The sequence below is a fragment of the Herpailurus yagouaroundi genome, unplaced genomic scaffold (assembly GCF_014898765.1).
Source record: "Herpailurus yagouaroundi ecotype Mexico unplaced genomic scaffold, PumYag 193, whole genome shotgun sequence".
Classification (NCBI taxonomy): Eukaryota; Metazoa; Chordata; class Mammalia; order Carnivora; family Felidae; genus Herpailurus; species Herpailurus yagouaroundi.
The window spans coordinates 1,539,853-1,559,476 of NW_024412424.1; the positions used below are offsets into that span (position 1 = coordinate 1,539,853).

The 19,624-nt window shown below is 51.4% G+C and overlaps 1 protein-coding gene across 5 annotated transcripts in view; it reads right to left on the reverse strand.

Moving 5' to 3' along the window:
- The window catches only part of CPAMD8 (C3 and PZP like alpha-2-macroglobulin domain containing 8), an 82,784-nt gene that overhangs the window by 39,221 nt on the left and 23,939 nt on the right, over positions 1–19,624 (reverse strand). For 4 of the 5 annotated variants that reach the window (XR_005781438.1, XR_005781437.1, XR_005781439.1 and 1 more), the window contains exons 14-20: positions 13,378–13,561; positions 11,971–12,143; positions 11,260–11,409; positions 10,744–10,902; positions 9,144–9,286; positions 6,181–6,243; positions 108–339 (exon numbers count right to left, since the gene is read on the reverse strand). Coding sequence is in view for 1 of the 5 variants with exons in the window: in XM_040444838.1 (XP_040300772.1) it covers positions 108–339; positions 6,181–6,243; positions 9,144–9,286; positions 10,744–10,902; positions 11,260–11,409; positions 11,971–12,143; positions 13,378–13,561 (1,104 nt within the window). In the remaining 4 variants the exon portion in view is untranslated. The remainder of the gene's footprint in view (positions 1–107; positions 340–6,180; positions 6,244–9,143; positions 9,287–10,743; positions 10,903–11,259; positions 11,410–11,970; positions 12,144–13,377; positions 13,562–19,624) is intronic. The other variant, XR_005781440.1, reaches the window with a different exon arrangement.

A 19,624-nucleotide genomic window follows, 5' to 3' on the forward strand; every position in this document is an offset into this window, starting at 1 on the left:
GCCCCTCAGGCTGACCCCCTCCCCTCACCCCTGCCTCTTGACATCACGGGTGCCATCCCCCCACCCCCGGGCACAGGGAAGGCTGTGTGCGGGGGCGGGCGTAGTACCTCGGCACAGGTGCCCATGTAGTTGTAGACGCTGAGCGGGATCTTGGCTTGCTCCCCGCGGACCACGTAGGCGGGCAGGGTGAAGTCCACAAAGAAAGGCTTGAAGGTCTTCAGCAGGGCAGGCACGGCGACACCCAGGCCCCAGGCCTCGGACAGACCCACGGCCTCACCCACCCAGCTGGTGATGGAGTCCGGGACCCGCACGCTGAGCATCTCCTCGCCGGACGGGTCGCTGTGGAAGGGTGGACAACCATGGGACCCTTTTCCAGGGCCGAGCTGAGGCAGCCAGGTGGGAATGCAGGGCTGCAGCTGAAAGGCCTGGGAGCCCAGGCAGGCGCCCCTGCAGCTCGGCAACAAGCACGTAGGCATAACACGTTGGCACACACGTAGGCGTGTGACAGGAGAATGCCGCCCCTCGGCCCTAACTCAGGTAATGAGGCGCACCAGTGGCTCTCAGGACAACGGTGGACCCACAACAGTGCACGTTCCGCCCAGTGTAGCGGGGGGGAGGACACTGAATTGAGGGGTCGAGTCATTTGGGGCTTGTGTCTCCCAGAAGTTACGCCCAAGCCCTAACCCCCTGTACCTGTGAATGTGACCTTATTTGGGGAAACAGGGTGTTTGCAGATGAAATTGGCCAAGATGAGTTCATACTGGACGAAGGTGGGCCCCAATCTAAGGATGGGGGTCCTTATAAGAAGGAAATCTGGACACAGAGGAGGAGACCATGTGAAGACAGGCAACAGACGGGAAGGATGCAGCTAAAAGCTGAGGAGCACCAGAGCCCCCAGGGGCTGGAGGAGGCCCAGAAGGCTCCTCCCCTAGAGCCCCCAGGGGCTGGAGAAGGCGCGGAAGGCTCCTCCCCTAGAGCCCCCAGGGGCTGGAGAAGGCGCGGAAGGCTCCTCCCCTAGAGCCCCCAGGGGCTGGAGGAGGCCCAGAAGGCTCCTCCCCTAGAGCCCCCAGGGGCTGGAGAAGGCGCGGAAGGCTCCTCCCCTAGAGCCCCCAGGGGCTGGAGGAGGCCCAGAAGGCTCCTCCCCTAGAGCCCCCAGGGGCGGCGTGGCCCTGCCCACACCCTGATCTCGGATGCCTGGCCTCCAGAACTGTGAGACAACAAATTTCTGTTGTTTTAAACCATCCAGTCCGTGGTTCTTCATGACAGCAGCCACAGAAACTCATACAGTATCAAAAAAAAAAAAAAAAAAGTACAACATATCATCGATCATTTTTTATATTGATCGCATTTTGAAACAACCATGTTTGGGGATATGTATCGGGCTGAATAAAATATAAGATTCAAATGAACTCCACCTGTTTCTTTTTGCCCTTTATAACACGGCACTAGGCAATCTGACGTTACGTACGTGAGGAATTACAGATGTTATCTTTCGAGCAGACGGTGCTGCTCACGATTCTCCCTGCCTTCACCCCGCCCCCACCCAACCCCCCCCCACCGCACCACTGATCACGTTAGGATGGCTCTGTGGTCAACTTTGCATATCCAGGATGTCCTTTCCAGATTTATTGTAAACATTTGCTGCAAGAATCCTCTGCTCCTTACTCACCTGCCTGACCCCTGTCTGCTTCCTGGGAGCCTGACCCCAGGCTGCGGCACATGGCGACCCCGCTGCCCATCAGGCCCCACAGGACCTAGGACATCTATCCTCACTTCTACAAGGGCCACACGCTGTCACCCTGTGACAACTCAAGTCAGCCTCTTCCCATTAGAAGTGGCAGAACTTTTACCAGCGTCATATGGGCACAGCCAACTTTTCTGTGGACGCTGGGTGCCACCAGCCTGCCCTTCAGGGGTATCTACCCTTCCTGGCCTGGCATCCTTGTCCCACAGACTCCTGCAGAGCCCGACCCTCGATTACGAATCTTTGTGTGATTTTTTTAGGCCTGACCACAGGCTGTTACAAAGGCTTTCCCTCGCAGGCCTCGGGGAAAGCCGCCCTCCCCACACCAGGCTTGTGGCCTAGCCAGTGTGCTGTGGTCTCTGAGGGGAACTGCAGTCAGGGACTCTGGGCCCCTGGCCAGCCATGCTTCTCCCATATTTGCCTTCCCAGCCCCAGTGCCTCCATTCCTAGCTCTGTGTGTTTTTAGGGATCTGCCTGGGCCCCAAGGTCATTAGGTATCTGAAGACCTCTGCCAAGGTCTCCTTCTCATGGGAGGAAACCTCGAAGGCATTTCTCCCACTTTGGCTCAGCACCCAGTACTTTCCCACTCTGAGCTCTCCTCCCTCTATTCTGTAGGTGTCAGGGCCCATAGAACCGCCAGAGCCGTTTGTCCAGGGCTCTCTCCATAGTGAGACGACCCCCATGTCTGATCCACCTGCAAGGTGTTCCGTTCTGTGGGGAAACCGGAACAGGGGGCATCAGGCTACACTGCCACCGTAGTGATGAAAGGGCTTCACCATTACTTTCACTATGGCTTCTCGTCATTGCTTGACTTGGCCACTCCAACACCTGACAGCTCAGTTCTCCCTCTCTCCAGCTCAGCCTTGACAGCTCCCACCCATCCCACCTTTGTGCATCTCGACCCTTGAGCCTCGTCAAACTGCTCAGAGTTACCTGCTTTCACAGGCATACCACACCTGGCTCTGCCCACCCACCTGGGGGCGCTCCCTCTGCCCGAAATAACCATGAAACAGCCACAGGAATGGGAGCTGCCCACCAGCCTGGCTGGGCTGTTGTGAGGGGCCTGGAGATGCACGGTGCACTGTGACCACCCCCAAAAAACTCACAGAGGGGAGGTGGGCATTACAGCCGAGGACAGAACATACTGGGCACTGGAACCAGGATACTGTCCCCAATCCCTACCATGTGCCCAGACAAGGTCCCTGCCTTGTGCTGCCTGCTATAAGGCACACAGAAAACAAAAAGCACAGTGATGGAAATAAGGCCCTCCTTATGAGCAATTACATTAAATGTAAATGGATTAAACTCTGCAGTCAAAAAAGCAGAGATCGACAGAGTGAATTAAAAAACATGACCTGACTCTCTGCTGTCTATAAGAAACTCACTTTAGCTGCAAAGACAAAAATAGGTTGGAAATGAAAGAATGGAAAAGATATCCCAGGCCAACTGTAACCAAGAGAAAGTAGCCGTGGCTATCCTGATATGAGACTAAAGGGGCTTTAAGTAAAAAAAGAGTATATGAGAGACTAAGAAGGACATTAGATAGTAATAAAAGGTTCCATACAGCAAAAAGATACAACAATTACAAACACCTACACATCTAATAACAGACCACTGACATATATGAAACATACAAAAAGGAAAAGAACTGAAGCAAGAAATAAAAAGCTTACAATAATAGTTGGGGACTTCAATAGCCTGTTCTGAGTAACAGACTGAACAACCAGACAGAAGATGAGTAAGCAAGTAGAAGACTTAACACAATAAAGCAACTAGATCCAGAGGCATGCACACACGACAGTCTTCAAGCAAGATCATGAGTAAGGCCACAAATGAAGTCTCAGTAGATTTTGAAAGGCAGATATTATACAAAGTATCTTCTCTGACCACAATAAGACAAAATTAGAAATTAGTAACAAAAGGAAAACCAGAAAATTTACAAATCTGGAAATTCAAGAACATATTTTTTTATGTTTATTTATTTATTTCAAGAGACAGAGAGAGCATGAGAGCATGCATGCAAGTGGGGGAGGGGCAGAGAGAATCCCTAGCAGGCTCTGTGCTGTCAGCACACAACCCGACAGAGGGCTCTATCTCACAAACCATGAGATCACGACCTGAGCTGATGTAATCAACACATTCTTAATTGACCAATGGATCAAAGAAGAGATCACAAAGGAAATTTTAAAATACTCAGAAATGAATGAAAACAAAACATAACACACTAAAACTTATGGGATGCAGTAAAAGCAGTGCTGAGAGGGAAATTTATAGCTATATATGTATTAAAAAAAGAAGAAAGATCTTGGGGCACCTGGGTAGTTCAGTTGGTTAAGCGTCCAACTCTTGATTTTGGCTCAGGTTCCTGAGTTCAAGCCCTGAGTTGCTGATGGTGCAGAGCCTGCTAGGCATTGTGTCTCTCTCTCTCTCTCTCTCTCTCTCTCTCTCTCTCTCTCTCTCCCTCCCTCTCTGTCTGCCTCTCCCCACTTGCACAAGCATGTGCACACTCTCTCTCAAAATAGATAAACTTTAAATAATAATAAAAAGAAAGATCTCAAATACACAACCTAATTTCACAACTTAAAGAACTAGAAAAAGAAAAACAAGCTAACCCCAAAGCTAACAGAAGGAAGGAAATAATAAAAAACTAGAGCAGAGATAAAGGAAATAGAGAACAGAAAAATAACAGAGTATCAACAAAACCATAAGTTGATTCTTTGAAAAGATCAATGAGACTGACCAACCTTTAACTAGACAGACTAAGGGAAAGAAAGAGAGAAGACTCAAGTTACTAAAATATGAAATGGAAGTGGGGACATTACTACCCATTCTGAGAAACCAAAAGATTATTTTAAAAAAGTACATAAAAGAGTACATAAATACCTATATGCCAAGAACTTGGATGATCCAGACGAAATGGGCAAATTATACAAATGCAAAACCAACCAAGACTAAATTACAAAGAAATACAAGATCTGAAGAGACCCAGAACTGAACAGACCTCTAAAGAGACTGAATCAATAACCCAAAATCTGTTTACAAAGAAAAAGCCCCAGACCTGATGGCTTCACTGGTGAATTCTACTGAACACTTAGAGAAGAACCCTTGTGCACTGTTGGTGGGAATGTAAAATGGTGCAGCTACCGTGGGAAACACTACACAGGTTCCTCAAAATGATTAAACACATGGGGCGCCTGCGTGGCTCAGTCAGTTAACCATCCGACTCTCAATTCTCAGTTTCAGCTCAGGTCATGATCTCACGGTTTCATGAGTTCGAGACCCGCATCGGGCTCTGCACTGACAGGGTGGAGCCTGCTTGGGATTCTGTCTTTCTCCCTCTCTCTGTACGCCTCCCCCGTTCACGCTGTCTCTGTCTCAAACAAACAAAGAAACAAAAACCGATTAAACACAGAATCACCATACGATCCAACAATTCCATTTCTGGGTATACACCCAAAAGAACCACAAGCAGGGTCTGGAAGAGCTATTTGCACACCTGTGTTCATAGCAGGATTATTTCTAACAGCCAAAAGGTGGGGAAAAAAGCAATGTTACCTGGCCCCCCAAAACATCCAGCACCCAGAAAACAGATACATTTGACACATGTGAATGATTACAGACAGACAGCTCATGTTAGATTTAGACCCCTGGAACTTAATGCAATCATCTGGATCTGTTCTGACCAGGAGTTAAGTCTTTCCATCATGGGGACACAAGCATCTGTGAAAGCAGTTTGAGGAACCCCCAGCTGTGAGCTCGGTTCTGTGATGACCACGTGCCATGGCATCTCGTGTCTAGAAGCTCCCCCCACCCCACCTGCTCAGCAGCAAGCCCACCCATGGCCCAGGGGCGTCTGACCTTTCATGCCTAACTAGTTTCCCAGGGCAGGCCCCCATCCTTCTGCTACTAGTACCACTGGTGTTCTGACCCCAAGCATTTAAAGAGAAAAAACAGCCAATAGCATCTGGCAGGAATTTGGCACAGCAGGGCTTCTTCAAAAAGAACGACAAGGGGGAACAAATGTGGAAAGGAAATGTGCTGAGAAAAGCAGCCTGTTTTGTGGGCAGGAGCTTGAGTCCCCTGAGGAGTGAAGAGGGGATGGAGGGGGGTGGGGTGGAGTTCACGTTCCAGGGAACTGTAATCGTTTTAATGAGCTCGTTACACAAACAGAGCGGATAGAGTTACCCCAAGTGGGAGTTGTGAGAGGCACAAAGCCCCTGCATTTCATATTTCCTGAGCAGATGTCCGAAGCTGCAGCGGGATTTGGGGTTGACTTCATGGCTTTTGAGTTTTTATGTGTTAAGAAAGGAGGCCCAAAGTCTTACTCAGATGTCGATGTCAGATCTGAAAGCAACCCTACTGGGGGCAATCTGGACTTGCACGAGTGCCCTTGAGTCAGCCTGCAAACACAACGAAGAAAAGGAATCTTACTGTACCTGATGTTGAGACAATGCCAAATCCATGTTTCGGGGAAGAAGGTCCTTTTCCTCTTCTCTGCTCTATGAAATTCGAAAAGGAAATGATTCAGTTTCCATGGGCGTAATGTAATTCTGCTACCTGGCAGGTGAACATCTACACAAGTAGAATGTTAACACGTTACTTCGTACCTGGAAAGGTTAACCTTCTACCCAGTTAGGGTGCAGTGTGTTAATTCTCTTGGCTGTCCATTAACATTCTACTTGATTAGGACGGAACGTGCTAACTCTTTTACCTGGCAGGGTTAACATTCTACTCGATTAGGACTAGTAGAAGTGAAGCATCAAAGGCTTGATAGAATCACCTTAAATCAACAGGCACTTCACACCCTGAGTTTAGAAGGGAAGAAGGGTCACAGGGACCACGCGTCACAGGGAAATACCCACGGAGACGTGTGCCAAGACAGACGAATGGAGTGGTTTGTCGGAGCAAACAGCCAAAATCTCCATCAAGAGGGTGACTGGGTTAATCAAATGGTAGTACAATCATGCAGTGGGATGTTACACGTCAGTCTAAAAGAGTGAGGTCAGTGCAGATATACTGATACGGATTGTTCTCTAAGGCTTATTGTTGACTTCAAAAAAGAAGGCACAGGGCCACCTGGGTGGCTCAGTCGCTTAAGTGCCCAACTTCGGCTCAGGTCATGATCTCATGGTTTGTGGGTTCGAACCCCACGTCGGGCTCTGTGCTGATGGCTCGGAGCCTGGAGCCTGCTTGGGATTCTGTCTCCCCCTCTCTCTGCCCCTCCCCACTCACGTTCTATCTCTCCCTCTCTCTCAAAAATGAATAAACATTAAAAAAAAAAAAGAAGGCACAGCACAGTACTCTAATATTCACTCATTGTTTAAAAAAAAATCCTTGTATATGCATGGAAAATTTCTAGAAGGATCTCTAAGAAATTATTGACCAAAAAGGGGAATGGAGGGTCTAGAGGTAGGAGAGAAACTTACATTAAATTCATTAAATTATAGAAACTTTCACACTGCTTGAAAAAATTTTAAATCACTGCATATGGTTAAGAAAAATATCTTGTCTTCAGAATACAGATGTACAGATGGGTTATCCAATTACAAAACGATATGAATACTTGCTTTTGAAGGCATTTGTTATGCCTTTGTGCAGCGGGATTTACAACTGCCTTCGTGGTTTGGGGTTTCAGAAAATTACTTTCATATCCACTCCAGGCCAAGCTCTTGGGGGTCCTGCTACATGAGAGTGTCAGGACCCCCAAGGCACTATCTGGTGGGTGGAGGCCCAGAGGCCAGTGTTACACCTCCCTCAGCAACCACATCCTAGAATACTGCCGTGTACCATATGGGGAGCCTGGTTTGCCCATGCTGTGATTTGGAGTTTGGAAACTAGGACCCTCCTGGGCCTGCCACACTCCTGCTAAGTGTGCGGCCCAGGCAGAAAGAACCCAGGAGAACAAGGTATCCAGGACCTCAGTCTAGGTACAGAATGTGTGAAAGATGGAGAGGGCTTTTGGGGACAGGCTTGCCAGGGCTGGAGGTCTTCTCGGCCACTTCTGGCTTAGAACAAGGGCTGAGGCGTGTGGGGCCCACCCTCAGGGTCTCCAGAGAGACAAGATGCTGAGCCACTACCGACCACACTGATGCCAGCCCCAGCCTTTTGGTTCTGTGCCCTTCTTGGAGTGGGTGGGAGAGAGTAGAGCTAAGGCCTGCCTCCCTAGTCCCAGCCCCTAAATCCAGACAGAATGGGAGCCAAGGTCTCCAGAACACTTCCCCTTCCCCAGCTGGTTGGTTGAGAGCTGGGCTTGAGGAGGTAGTAAGAGAGGCATCAGACGAAGGGGTTGGGGGAGAAGAGAGGGGAGACAGGAAAGGATAGGAGAGACTCGGAGAAAACAACACCCCCTGTGAAACTACAGTTTCCATGACTCCAGGGACAAAAACCACAAATCCAGGGGAGAAATGGGAACTCTTCTCTGTCTCAGTCATTGATAAGTTAGCAAACAGACACACAAGAAGTGAGCAAGAGTATGGAGAATGTAGGCATCACCATCGATAGGCTTGACCTAAAGTATCCATAGGGAGCCCTGTACAGAATTGATGGGGGCTTAGATCTTCTTTTTAAGAAGACATGCACATTTACAAAAATTGGCCACATAAAAAGTCTTCGAAGTAAGAACAGGACAACAGATAACACAAAGACCATGTTCACTGGCCACAATGCATGTTTGCTACAAATTTATGGAAAACATTAAAAAATACTAATTAAAAAATATCACTTGAAATTTTAAAAAGTGTCCACTTCTGCACAAGTCACAGCTCAAAAAGTTAGAACCTATTTGGAAAGAAGCAATAATGGAAACACTTCACAATACAACTCAGGTGCTGCCAAAGCAGCACTCTTAGGGAAATTCATGCCTTTCAAAAGGCTTAAATGTGCAGAGTTCAAATAAGAGACTGAGAAGTATTACTTGGTGTCCAACTTGAAAAGGCAGAGAATTGAAGGTGAAAAGGGAGGAGAGAGGAAAAGAACAAAGAAGAGAGAGATACTAGAAAGAAGTTTCTAAGCAAAGTCCCTGGGAGAGGGAGGATCAAGCCCCAGCTTCCCTCCCCACCCCAACCCTTCTGTTCCAGGCAGTTCTGCTCCTGAGGTGCCTTCCTTTCTCTGCACCCCCAATCCCATGCACTCGGGTGTGGTCAGGAACTGGGGAGGGGGGCTGGCATGCTTGGTTCCCGGGGTCACTACTAGGTCAGTAGTGACTTTGTCCACCAGGGGACACTGGGACATTTTTGGTTGTAACAACTGGGAGAAAGGGGTGCTATTGGCAACAGGTGGGTGGAGGCCAGAGATGTTGCTCAACACCCAGCTGTGCATGCACAGCCCCACCACAGAGAATGATCCAGCCCCTAAAGACCACAGTATGAGGTGAGACAACCCTACTCGACGTGGCAATTACCTGGGGGGTTGTCTGGAGGACCCTGCTGCCACCAGGCTCCCCGTGTGGGGCTGGAAGGCAGGGACAGCCTCATCGGTGTATAGGCCGCCATCTTGTCGGTGGTTCAGGCTCACCAGGTCGGTCATCACCACCAGTCCCGTTTCCTAGGCAACAGACAGTGCCGTGGATGGGATGGCCCCAGCAGTTCCCTCCCTGTGGGGTTACCAGCCCAACATCCTCTGCTCTGGGCTTGGGTGCAGAGCTTGGGTGCTCTGCTCTGGGTGACACAGGCTGAGGAGATCATGGGGCCCAGTGACCATGTAAAATAGAGCAGAGGGGAGGCCAGCATATCTGTGGCTCAGGTACAAAAAGCCACATGTATGACTCCACGGATATGGAACATCCAGACCAGGTAAATCCATAGGGACAGAAAGTAGATTAGCAGTTGCCAGGGGTTGGGGGAGGGGGCACAGGGAGCCACTACTCATGGGGATGCGGTTTCCTTTTGAAGGGATGAAAGCATTCTAGAATTAAGACACAGGTGCTGGTGGCACAACACCGTGAGTGCCCTAAATGCCGCTGAAATGTGCATTTTAGAATGCACCTCAGGAGCATTTTCTGTTCGTTCTGTTCATCGTGAATTTCACAATTAAAAAAAAATCAGTTGGCACCGTGCCTGATCTACATCAGAGACAGACGGAGATCTGCAATTGTTACTGTTAGGATCTCGACCACTGCGCTAAATACCGGGAGCAACTAGACTGCAGGAAAGCCCCACCCCAGACTGACCAGCTCTGCTTTGGGAATAAGGAGTATAAAGTCAGTGACTCAGACTCAGAAGCACCCCCCCCCCACACCCCGGCCCCTTAATTCCAAGAGCGGCCAGGGCCCAGCAGTTCAAACTGCCAGGCGTTCAACAAATGTGTAATTGAAACATCGTTTGTTCCAGTACAGACACAGATGTGCATACAAATATATAGACAGATGTAGGCGTGTACTATTGTTTAGCTAATAGAGCAACGTGTTAATTGTGGGATCTACAGGCGGTGAGTATATAGGCATTTGTTCCTTTGTTCTACTTTTCCATAGGTCTGAAAATTTCCCATAAAAAAAAAAATACAAGAGGAAAAGGATGCGTTTTTAATGATTTTTATAATGGGAGGAGGAGGGAAGAGCAGCCACAGATGGGCCGTGCACTCGAGTGGAGACCGCCAGCATGCTCATGGGGGCTGGCGGTATGATCTAGAATGCTACTTGTGTCTCCTGCACCCCCGGTAGCCCCCGGCGTCCGCAGCCCGGAAGGAGGGGGACGACGTGAGCCCCTTGAGAGCACGGCCGCCTGCTCCCAGCGTGATGGTTTTCCTCCCAGCAAAGCACCCTTACCATCTCTGCTCCATAGCAAGTCCCAGTTATTGGCTGACACCCATAGCATTCCGCTCTGGTTGGCCTTGCAAATCAGGAGGGTCCGCTTATGAGCCTCCATTGGGGAGAATCAAACTAGTTCTGCCCCAATAAAAGTTTGGAAACCTCCACCCTGACCATCTCCGTATCTCGGAGTTCATTTGTTTCAAAGCGAGAGGAGCCTGGAAGGGGCGGTGGGTCTAAGACCATCTGTGCTTACGGCGAAGGCAGATCCGGAGTCCTTGGTGACGCCCCAGGGCCACGGGAAGATGGACGAACGCCTGCGTCGGGCTGCCAGTCCAGCCCACCAGAAGGACCCATCCTCCCGGGACACCCCGAAGGCATCAGAAACATCATACTCTTCCAATTCCCGGAAAACCTACAGGCAGAGAACAGAGAGCAGTCAGCCGGAGGTTTCCTTTCCACCCAAACTGGCTCTCGGGGATCTGGCTGCTCCTTCCGTGAATACCACTTCGAGACAATCTCAGGAGATGGGCGTTGGTGGCGTTAGCCCATTCTAAAGATGGGCAGACTGGGGCTGGAAAGGTAGGACCTGTGGACAACGTTCTATTGCAAGAGTCTGATGAATTCGACTCTACGATCTTTCAATACGGCAATAAAGATTGGGTTCGATGGTGAGAGAAAGAATCTGGTTCACATGGGGGCTCTTCACTGACTGGAAAGGGAGAGACCCTCGTGGGGGTGCTGGAGCCTGGCACCAGAGGGCCCCACTCACCTGGGCCGGAGTCAGCTGAAACCCAGACCTGAGCAGGTAGACGCTCTTATCCACCGCAGTGACACACACACAGCTGCCCCTTGCAGCCCTGACCCGCAGGTCAACAACCTCCCCAGGCTGGGTCTCATTTGCTGAGTACGTCACTGAAACCTGGATCCGAACACAGCAGAGAGACCAGGAGCTCGGCCAGACTCTCCTGACTCACCCACCCACCGTCTCCTCCTGCCAAGGAGAACCGGTCTTGGCCAGCTCACTTGGGACCCTGGCCTTGCTGCCCAGGTGAGGACAAGGGCGGGAGGCAGAATGAAAGGAACAAGGCTGGTACAGCTGGAACATTCTGCGCAGAGGAGGGGAGGGGAGAGATGGGGAGACAGGCACGGGCCGAGGGCACGCGGCAGCCAGCTTCAAAGGATGCAGGGAGAGGGGGCAGAAGGCTGAGCCCACTGCGGGGGACATGAGTGGTGTCCCTTAGATCTGGAACGCAGTGGGGACAGCTGACTGCTTTCCCTGCGTGCGATCGGTGGTGACTTCTGGAGGCGCTCCAGTAAAGATGCAACCTTGGCTGCAATTATTCCTGAAGGGTCCTGCCCGGGATACCATTTGGGAGCCGGAGCGGCAGCTGTGCACGGCCCGGCGGGGACACCCTGGAGCCCCCAGCCCTCGGTGGCGCTTGCCTGTCCCCACTCCCCTGATTGTCCCCCCACGTTCTACCTGGTTCTCAAAGAAGCTCTCCACAGCAAACTGGAGGCTGTCGGCGACGCCTTCTCCGTTCTCCCTGACGTAGAAGACCAGCAAGCGGCCAAGGGGGGCCATGCTGGGGGTCACGGCCAGCCGGAGAGAAGTCACACACACGTTGACCTCAGCTGCTGGGGCTGGAGGGGGCTCTAAGACGAGGCAAAGGTGGGGAGAGGCGTGAGGACCCAGCACCCCACGACGGGGCCACCAATGCCCCAGGTTGCCCTGGGGATGACCTGGGGTGCAGCGTGGAGGTGCTGGCCCAGGGCAAGCGCTCCGTGGACACTTGCACCACCTAGAAGGGAAGGGAAGGCCCAAAAGGATGTGGGTGTGTGATTCCCAGAGCACCATTCAGGCCAGCAGTTCTCAACTAGGACCGTGCTGCCCCCCAGGGGGCAGTTTTGGCTGTCCCAACTTGGGAGTGCCGCGGGCATCTAGCGGGGTGGGGCTTTAGCGGGGTGGGGCGCCGGGGATGCCACTCAGCCCCCTGCAGTGCACAGGACAGCGCCACCAATGGGAGAATGATCTGGCCCCAAACATCAGTAGTGCCGAGGGTGAGAAACTCTGCCTTCTCACGAGAGAGACCTTGTCTTCCTGTGTATCTATCTATGCACCTGTATCTCTGTCTATGAACTATGAATTAATCTATGAATCTGAGTGTAAATCTAAGTATTTAGGGATCTATCTGTGGATCTATGTATCCATAAATCCATCTATCTATCTATCTATCTTCCTATCTATCTATCTGATTCTCACCTACAGATGACTTCCCCTCAGGGACACTGCCAATGCCTGGAGACTTCTTAGGCATCGTACTGCCTGTGGATAGGTTGCTACTGGCACCGAATGGGTGGAGGCCGGGGGGATATGGCTCCATACCCCACTGCACACAGGACGGCCCCACCACAAATCGTCTGTCTTCAAGTGCCCCCAAGGCCCGGTCTGGGGATCTTGCTTCAGGCAGAAGGGCTGTGAAGGGGATGGGGCTGGGGAAGACCCAGGGGAGGTGACGGATATTTTAGTGAGCACGTAGAGTCAAGGAGAGGAGGAGGGCTCCTAGGTGCGGTGGGGGGGGGGGGGGGGGGGGTGACCTGGGCAGAGTCGGAGCGGCCACCGGCAGATGGCAACACAGTCCAGTGCGGGCCGGCACAGGGGGTCTAGCCTGTGGCTCGCCTCCCCCAGTCCCCTGCAGACAGGCGGTGAGGACACCCTCGAGAGGACGTCTCCACCCCCCTGCGGCTGACCCCTGCCCATCTCGCCTGGGACGCACGCCCTCCGCCCTGAAGCAGGCACCTCTCCAGGCTGTGTCCTGCTCCCCCTTCCTGTCTGTGCCACCCCAGTGTCAGTGGCAACAGGGAACCCCAGCCTAATGGCCTGGCTCACCCGTCTCAAGAAGGTGCATTAAGCGAATCGGTTTCTCCGGGGCCACCCGCCGGCTTCTCCGCTGGGTGAGGTGGGCGGGCTGCCGGCCCGAGAGCACGATGTTGCCCCGCGCGGCCACCTCGTAGTACAGAGTGAAGCTGCATGGGCACGTGGACTTCACCGGGAAAAGCGCTTCCTCTCCGACCTGTGGGAGACACGCAGCACGGGGGGCCCTGCCTGGCACCCACGGCCCGGCACCCACGCCAGGCAGATGGCTGCTCTGGGGCCACAAGGAGGCTGGGATGGCTGTGGCAGGAGTGCTGGCCTCCCAGCAGAGAGCCGGGCATCCTGGCGCCGGCCGTGTGCCCTGGGCGGCGGAACAACTGTGCTAACGGCGTGGAGACTCTCGACGAGCTGACAGTGCAGGAACATGGCCCATGAGAGGTGTGGCCTTTGCCCCCCAGCTCCTGAGAGGCGATCTCCAAGCCTTTGAACTGTCCTGCCTGCCTGTCTCTGTTTACCTGAGGTCTCAGGCCACACCAGATACTGACAATATGATCCATGGGGGGCCGGGGGAGGGGTACAGGTCACACTCTGTCACTTTGACCTCTGGAGGGGCTGGGACTGAGGTCAGCTATGCAGGTGGGCGGCCAGGTCTGGGTGACTGACCCCCGGTAAAAACCCCAGACACTCAGCATTCCTGGTCATACGTCTGGTAAGGGTCTAGTGTCCAGGACGTATAACGAACTCTCACAACTCAGCAATGTACAGACGACTTTCTAAAACTTAAAAACAGCAGGGGAAGCCGGATGAAGGATATACAGGATCTCTCTGCACCGTCGGAGCAACTCTTCTGTAAATCTAAAATTATTCCAAAATTTGAAATTAGGAGCACCGGGGTGGCTCAGTCAGTTAAGCGCTCGATGCATCTTCAGTGCGGGTTATGATCTCAGGGTTCGTGCATTCAAGCCCTGTGTTGGGCCCTGCGCTGACAGCACGGAGCCTGCTTGGGATCCTCTCTCTCTCCCTCTCTCTCTGCCCCTTCCCCTGCTCCTTCATGCTCTCTCTCTCAAAGTAAGTAAAGAAATAAACTTAAAATAAAATAAGTAGTATGATAACAGATTATAACATATTGAAAGATTCTTTTAAAGTCCTCAAGTCCATAGCATACTCAAAACAATACAGCAACAAAAATAATGGTAGGGAAAAGAGACTGAAAGTTCTTTCTTCTTTTTCTTTTTCTTTTTATTTTTTTGAAAGTTCTTTCCTTTTACAGAGGAACACCAACTCATAAACGTAGAAGGAATGACAGGACTCAGACCTGCCATCACACAGCCCCTACTGTGATAACTGACGACAGCAAGAATTGTCAGTGAGGCTAAAAGCACCGGGTGAGGGGCGCCTGGGTGGCGCAGTCGGTTAAGCGTCCGACTTCAGCCAGGTCACAATCTCACGGTCCGTGAGTTCGAGCCCCGCGTCAGGCTCTGGGCTGATGGCTCAGAGCCTAGAGCCTGTTTCCGATTCTGTGTCTCCCTCTCTCTCTCTGCCCCTCCCCCGTTCATGCTCTGTCTCTCTCTGTCCCAAAAATAAATAAACGTTGAAAAAAAAATTAAAAATAAATAAATAAATAAATAAATAAATAAATAAAATAAAATAAAAGCACCGGGTGAAAGGTTGGTGGGGGTCAGGACGCTGTGGCAGGGAGGGGCCTCAGCTTGGCACCACAGATTACTCAGTAGCCTCACCCACCGGGGAGAGAGCTGGTAGAAATCACACACCAACCAAGGATAAGGTCAGCTCCAGCAACAGTGGGGTCTCCTAAATCTGCACCTCTTGACAGGCTGCTACGAGGACAGCACACACACAGTAATTCTGCCTGATTCTAATTCAGGATGTGGGAGCATCTCCAAGACCACACAGGCCCGAATTCTTCACAAAAGTCACGGGGATGAAAAGGCAGAGGTAGGAGCTGTTCCAGATCAAGAGCAGATACGGACACAGAAGAGCCAAACGCAACACGGGTGGCCATGGATCCCGAATGAAATGCGCACGTGCCCACGCGTGCACGCGCGCTCACATATACACGTGCATGCACATAGCCGCACATTACTTGCACACGTGTGCACAAGACTGCGGGCGTTCGCGCGCAAGATAGAAGTCACATCCTGGGGACATCTTTGAAAATCTGAACACTGCCCGTGAACCAAAAAAAATATGTTGAGTTAATGTAATTTTCTTAGACGTGACAATAGCTTTGAGGTCATGTTGAAGAATGTCCTGATTTTTTAGGACGTATTATACTCAAGTATTTTAAGAGTGAAGCATCAGGATGTCTGTAACTCATTTTCAAATGTTGTAGCCAAAACAAAAGGGCTAAAGAAATAGATGAGTTGATGGGGTGCCTGGGTGGCTCAGTCAGTTAAGCATCCGACTTCGGCTCAGGTCATGATCTCACAGTTTGTGAGTTCAAGCCTCACGCCAGGCTCTGCGTGGACAGCTCAGAACCTGGAACCCGCTTCATATTCTGTGTCTCCCTTTCTCTCTGCCCCTCCCCTGTGTGCTCTGTCTCTCTCTTTCCAAAATAAACATTAAAAAAATTGTTCTAATTAAAAAAAAAAAATAGATGGATAGATGGGTGGACAGGTGCCTTGGACAGGTGCGTGGATGGGTGAATGGGTGGATGGATGGGCAGAGGGCTGCATAGGTGGACAAGTGGGCAGGTAAGTAGGAGGACAGATGGACAGAAGCAAAATGTGAATTCATAAATCCAGGTGAAAGGCACAGGATTACACTTTTTTTTTTTACGATTTCTAAGTTTGTAAATAGTCACCTTATAAAAAGGCACTGAAACAAAAGTCCCCTTCTGTTTCAGATGTTAGGGGGCAGAAAAACGCATAGCCTTCCTCTTCTCATGCACTAACCCCATGGCAACCCTAAAAGATAGGGTTGTCAAACCCATTTACAGAGCAGCAATCCCCCCCTCCCCCGCCCTGCCTGGGCCTTCAAGCCGGAGGAAGGGGAAAGGGCCCTGACACAGAGCCCAGACTGGACCAAGCACGGCCACTCTTGCCTCAACGCCCTGAGGTTGTGCCGAGGGCCCCGGTGATGACAGTCACGGGGGGGGGGGGGGGGAAGGGGGGGGCTGGAGCCAGCTGACCCGACTCTGGCAGGATGGAGATGTCCCTCCAAGAGGAAAGTCTGAGTGGCCCAGCCAGGTCCTTCCCTAATGGGAACAGACGATCTCATCTGAGTCTCTTATTCTCAAAACTCCCACAGTGGGCCACGAAGCCCCCAAAATGGGCCACTCCGGCACCAGGATTCCTCTAAGCTGTATCCCAGGCACCACCCCCCACCCGCCCTCCCCTGGCAGCCTTGGGCCTGAGCAGTGGCTGGTTTACGGGCCAGTAAGGCCTGGGAGCAATGCCGGGGAGCAGCTCACTCTGCAGCAGCCAGGCTCTGCCTGGGGCCTCTTGGTTAACGGGAGTTAACAGGGTGCTTTACACTGTGTATACAAAAGTGTATCTTACTTAATAGATGAGGGATAAACAAACTACAGCTCATCCATTCCGTGCAAGACACCGTCAAGTGAAAGAAGCCGATGTAAAAAGACTACACGCTGTATGGGGTGCCTGGATGGCTCGGAGGATGGGGCATCCGACTTTGGCTCAGGTCCTGATTTCACGGGCTCGTGGCTTCGAGCCCTATATCTGGCTCTGTGCTGACAGCTCAGAGCCTGGAGCCTGCTTCCGATGCTGTGTCTCCCTCTCTCTCTCTGCCCCCTCCCCCACCCCTGCTCACGCTCTGTCTCTCTCTCTCCTTCAAACAGAAATAAACACTAAAAAAAGAAGGCCACACGTTGTACGATTCCAGCTACCACAGTCTCCCCTGTGAGACTCCCCTATTGACCGCCGTCAACAGTGTTCTGGAAATGGGTGATCCTCCTTTTTTTTTTTTTTTAACGTTTATTATTTATTTTTGAGAGAGATAGAGAGAGACAGAGTGTAAGCAGGAGAGGGGCAGAGAGAAAGGGAGACACAGAATCCGAAGCAGGCTTCAGGCTCTGAGCCGTCAGCACAAAGCCCAATGCGGGACTCGAACCCACGAACCGTGAGATCATGACCTGAGCCGAAGTCGGATGCTTAACCGACTGAGCCACCCAGGCGCCCCAGGTGATCCTCCTGATGTATCATCAGAAGGTCAGGCGCAGCCTAATGCTTTGCCACAACGCCTGCATCACTCACCTTGATGCGGGAAACAAAGGCAGACTGAGGGCAAGTCACAAACTAATAACCTCCCCCCCCCACACACACACACATAGGTGACATTCCTCAGGCACTCCTGGCTGCCCAAGAACAAAGGAAAGGGAAAAACCCGTGGTGAACTGATAGAGATCACAGTCATGCGGGCCCTGAGTCTCCATCAGGTTACAACTGTCTTCATAATTTACAAGGGGAAAAAGCAATTCTATCAATCGCCAAACTTCCAGGAACCTGTAGATTCCATTTCCTGGGACCCTGACACCACCCTACCCCCCGGCCAAGAGGATAGAAAATCTTACACCATCAATCACTCCTCACAACTCCAGTGCAGCTCTTTGCCCACGGGTCCTGTCCCCGTGCTTTAGGAAAACCACCTTTTTGCACCAAAGACGTCTCAAAGAATTCTTTCTTGGCCGTCGGCTCCGATCCCCAACACTCCGAACCACATCAACCTTTCTTCATCTCCTCACGTAGACATTTTACTATCTCGTGATCACAAGAAAGCAGGCTGGGTACAGTACAGTATATTTCGAGAGAGAAGGAACCACATCCCCGTGACTCTCACTACAGAATATTGTTACCGTGGTTCTATTTTGTCATTATTGTTGTTAATTTTACTGCGCCTAATTTATAAGTCGATCTTTGTCATAGGCATGTAGTATAGGAAAAAACAACACACGTAGGGTCTGGTACTATCCGGAGTGTTAGACATCCACTGGGGATGTAGGGATGTATCTCCATGGATAAGGGAGGGGGGACTACCATATACATGTGATGGGAAGACAGCTATCCTGAGCTGCTGCTGGGGATCTGACGGCCTGACAAAGCCCCTCACACCCGGAGTCTGGACATTTAGATAAGGACCCGAGCTTAGGATTCTGCCAGCAAGTTTCTGCTTCACTTTCCCCCAGGGGGCCTTTTGAAAGAACCACATAGCACTGCCCCCCCCCCCCCAAAGCTATGACCTCATCTCCAACCACCTTACAAGTAAAGGGTGCTTGCTGCCCGGCTGCCTGTCTCCTGCTCGCTTGTGACCTGGGACGGAGGACTGCCCTTCCCCCCACCCTTCATTTTGCACCCGCGCACCCCACTCTGGGATCTGTAAATAAATCTCACGGCTTGACTTCGTGTGTGTGTGTGTGTGTGTGTGTGTGTGTGTGTGTTGAAACTGTGCCTCCAATCAAAACAACCCCAGAGTTTTCACTTCTCCCAACACAACATGACATTCTAGAAAAGGCAAAAGTACAAAGACGGTGAAAAGATCAGTGGGTGCCAGGGGGTAGCAGGGGAGGACAGATGAACGAATAGGCAGATGGAGCCCAGAGGATTTTTAGGGCAGTGGAACCATTCTGTATGATACTATAACATCAGAGGCGCCTGGGTGGCTTAGTCCGTTAAGCATCTGACTTTGGCTCAGGCCATGATCTCGTGGCTCATGGGTTCGAGCCCTGCATCAGGTTCTGAGCATTCAGCTCAGAGTCTGGAACCTGCCTTACATCCTGGGTCTCCCTTTCCGCCCCTCCCCCATTCACGCTCGGTCCCTCACTGTCTCTCAAAAACGAGTAAACATTAAAATAAATAAAATAAGAATAAAAAAGATACTACAACCCTGGGCACACATCACCAAACATTGGTCCAAACCCACAGAATCTGCAACACGAAGAGAGGACCTAACATACACTGCAGACCTTAGTTAATAACAACACATCCAACCTGGCTCATCAACTGTACGAGATGTGCTACCTGAATGCAGGCTGCTAATAACTGGGGACACTGCCTGCAGGGGTGAGGGGGCACAGAGGAACTGTCCTCTTTCTGCCCAATTTTTACAGATCCGTGTCTCCACACACATCTCCGCGAATCTTACTTAATCGGGATTGCTGGATAACAGGGAAGAAGGAACACGAGACCCAGCTCTAGGTCCGTGGGGAAACCTCAGAGCCCGTGCACAAGAAGTACAAGCCCGCAGATAGGAGCCCTGATGGCCACGTTTATCGTGGTAAACCCCG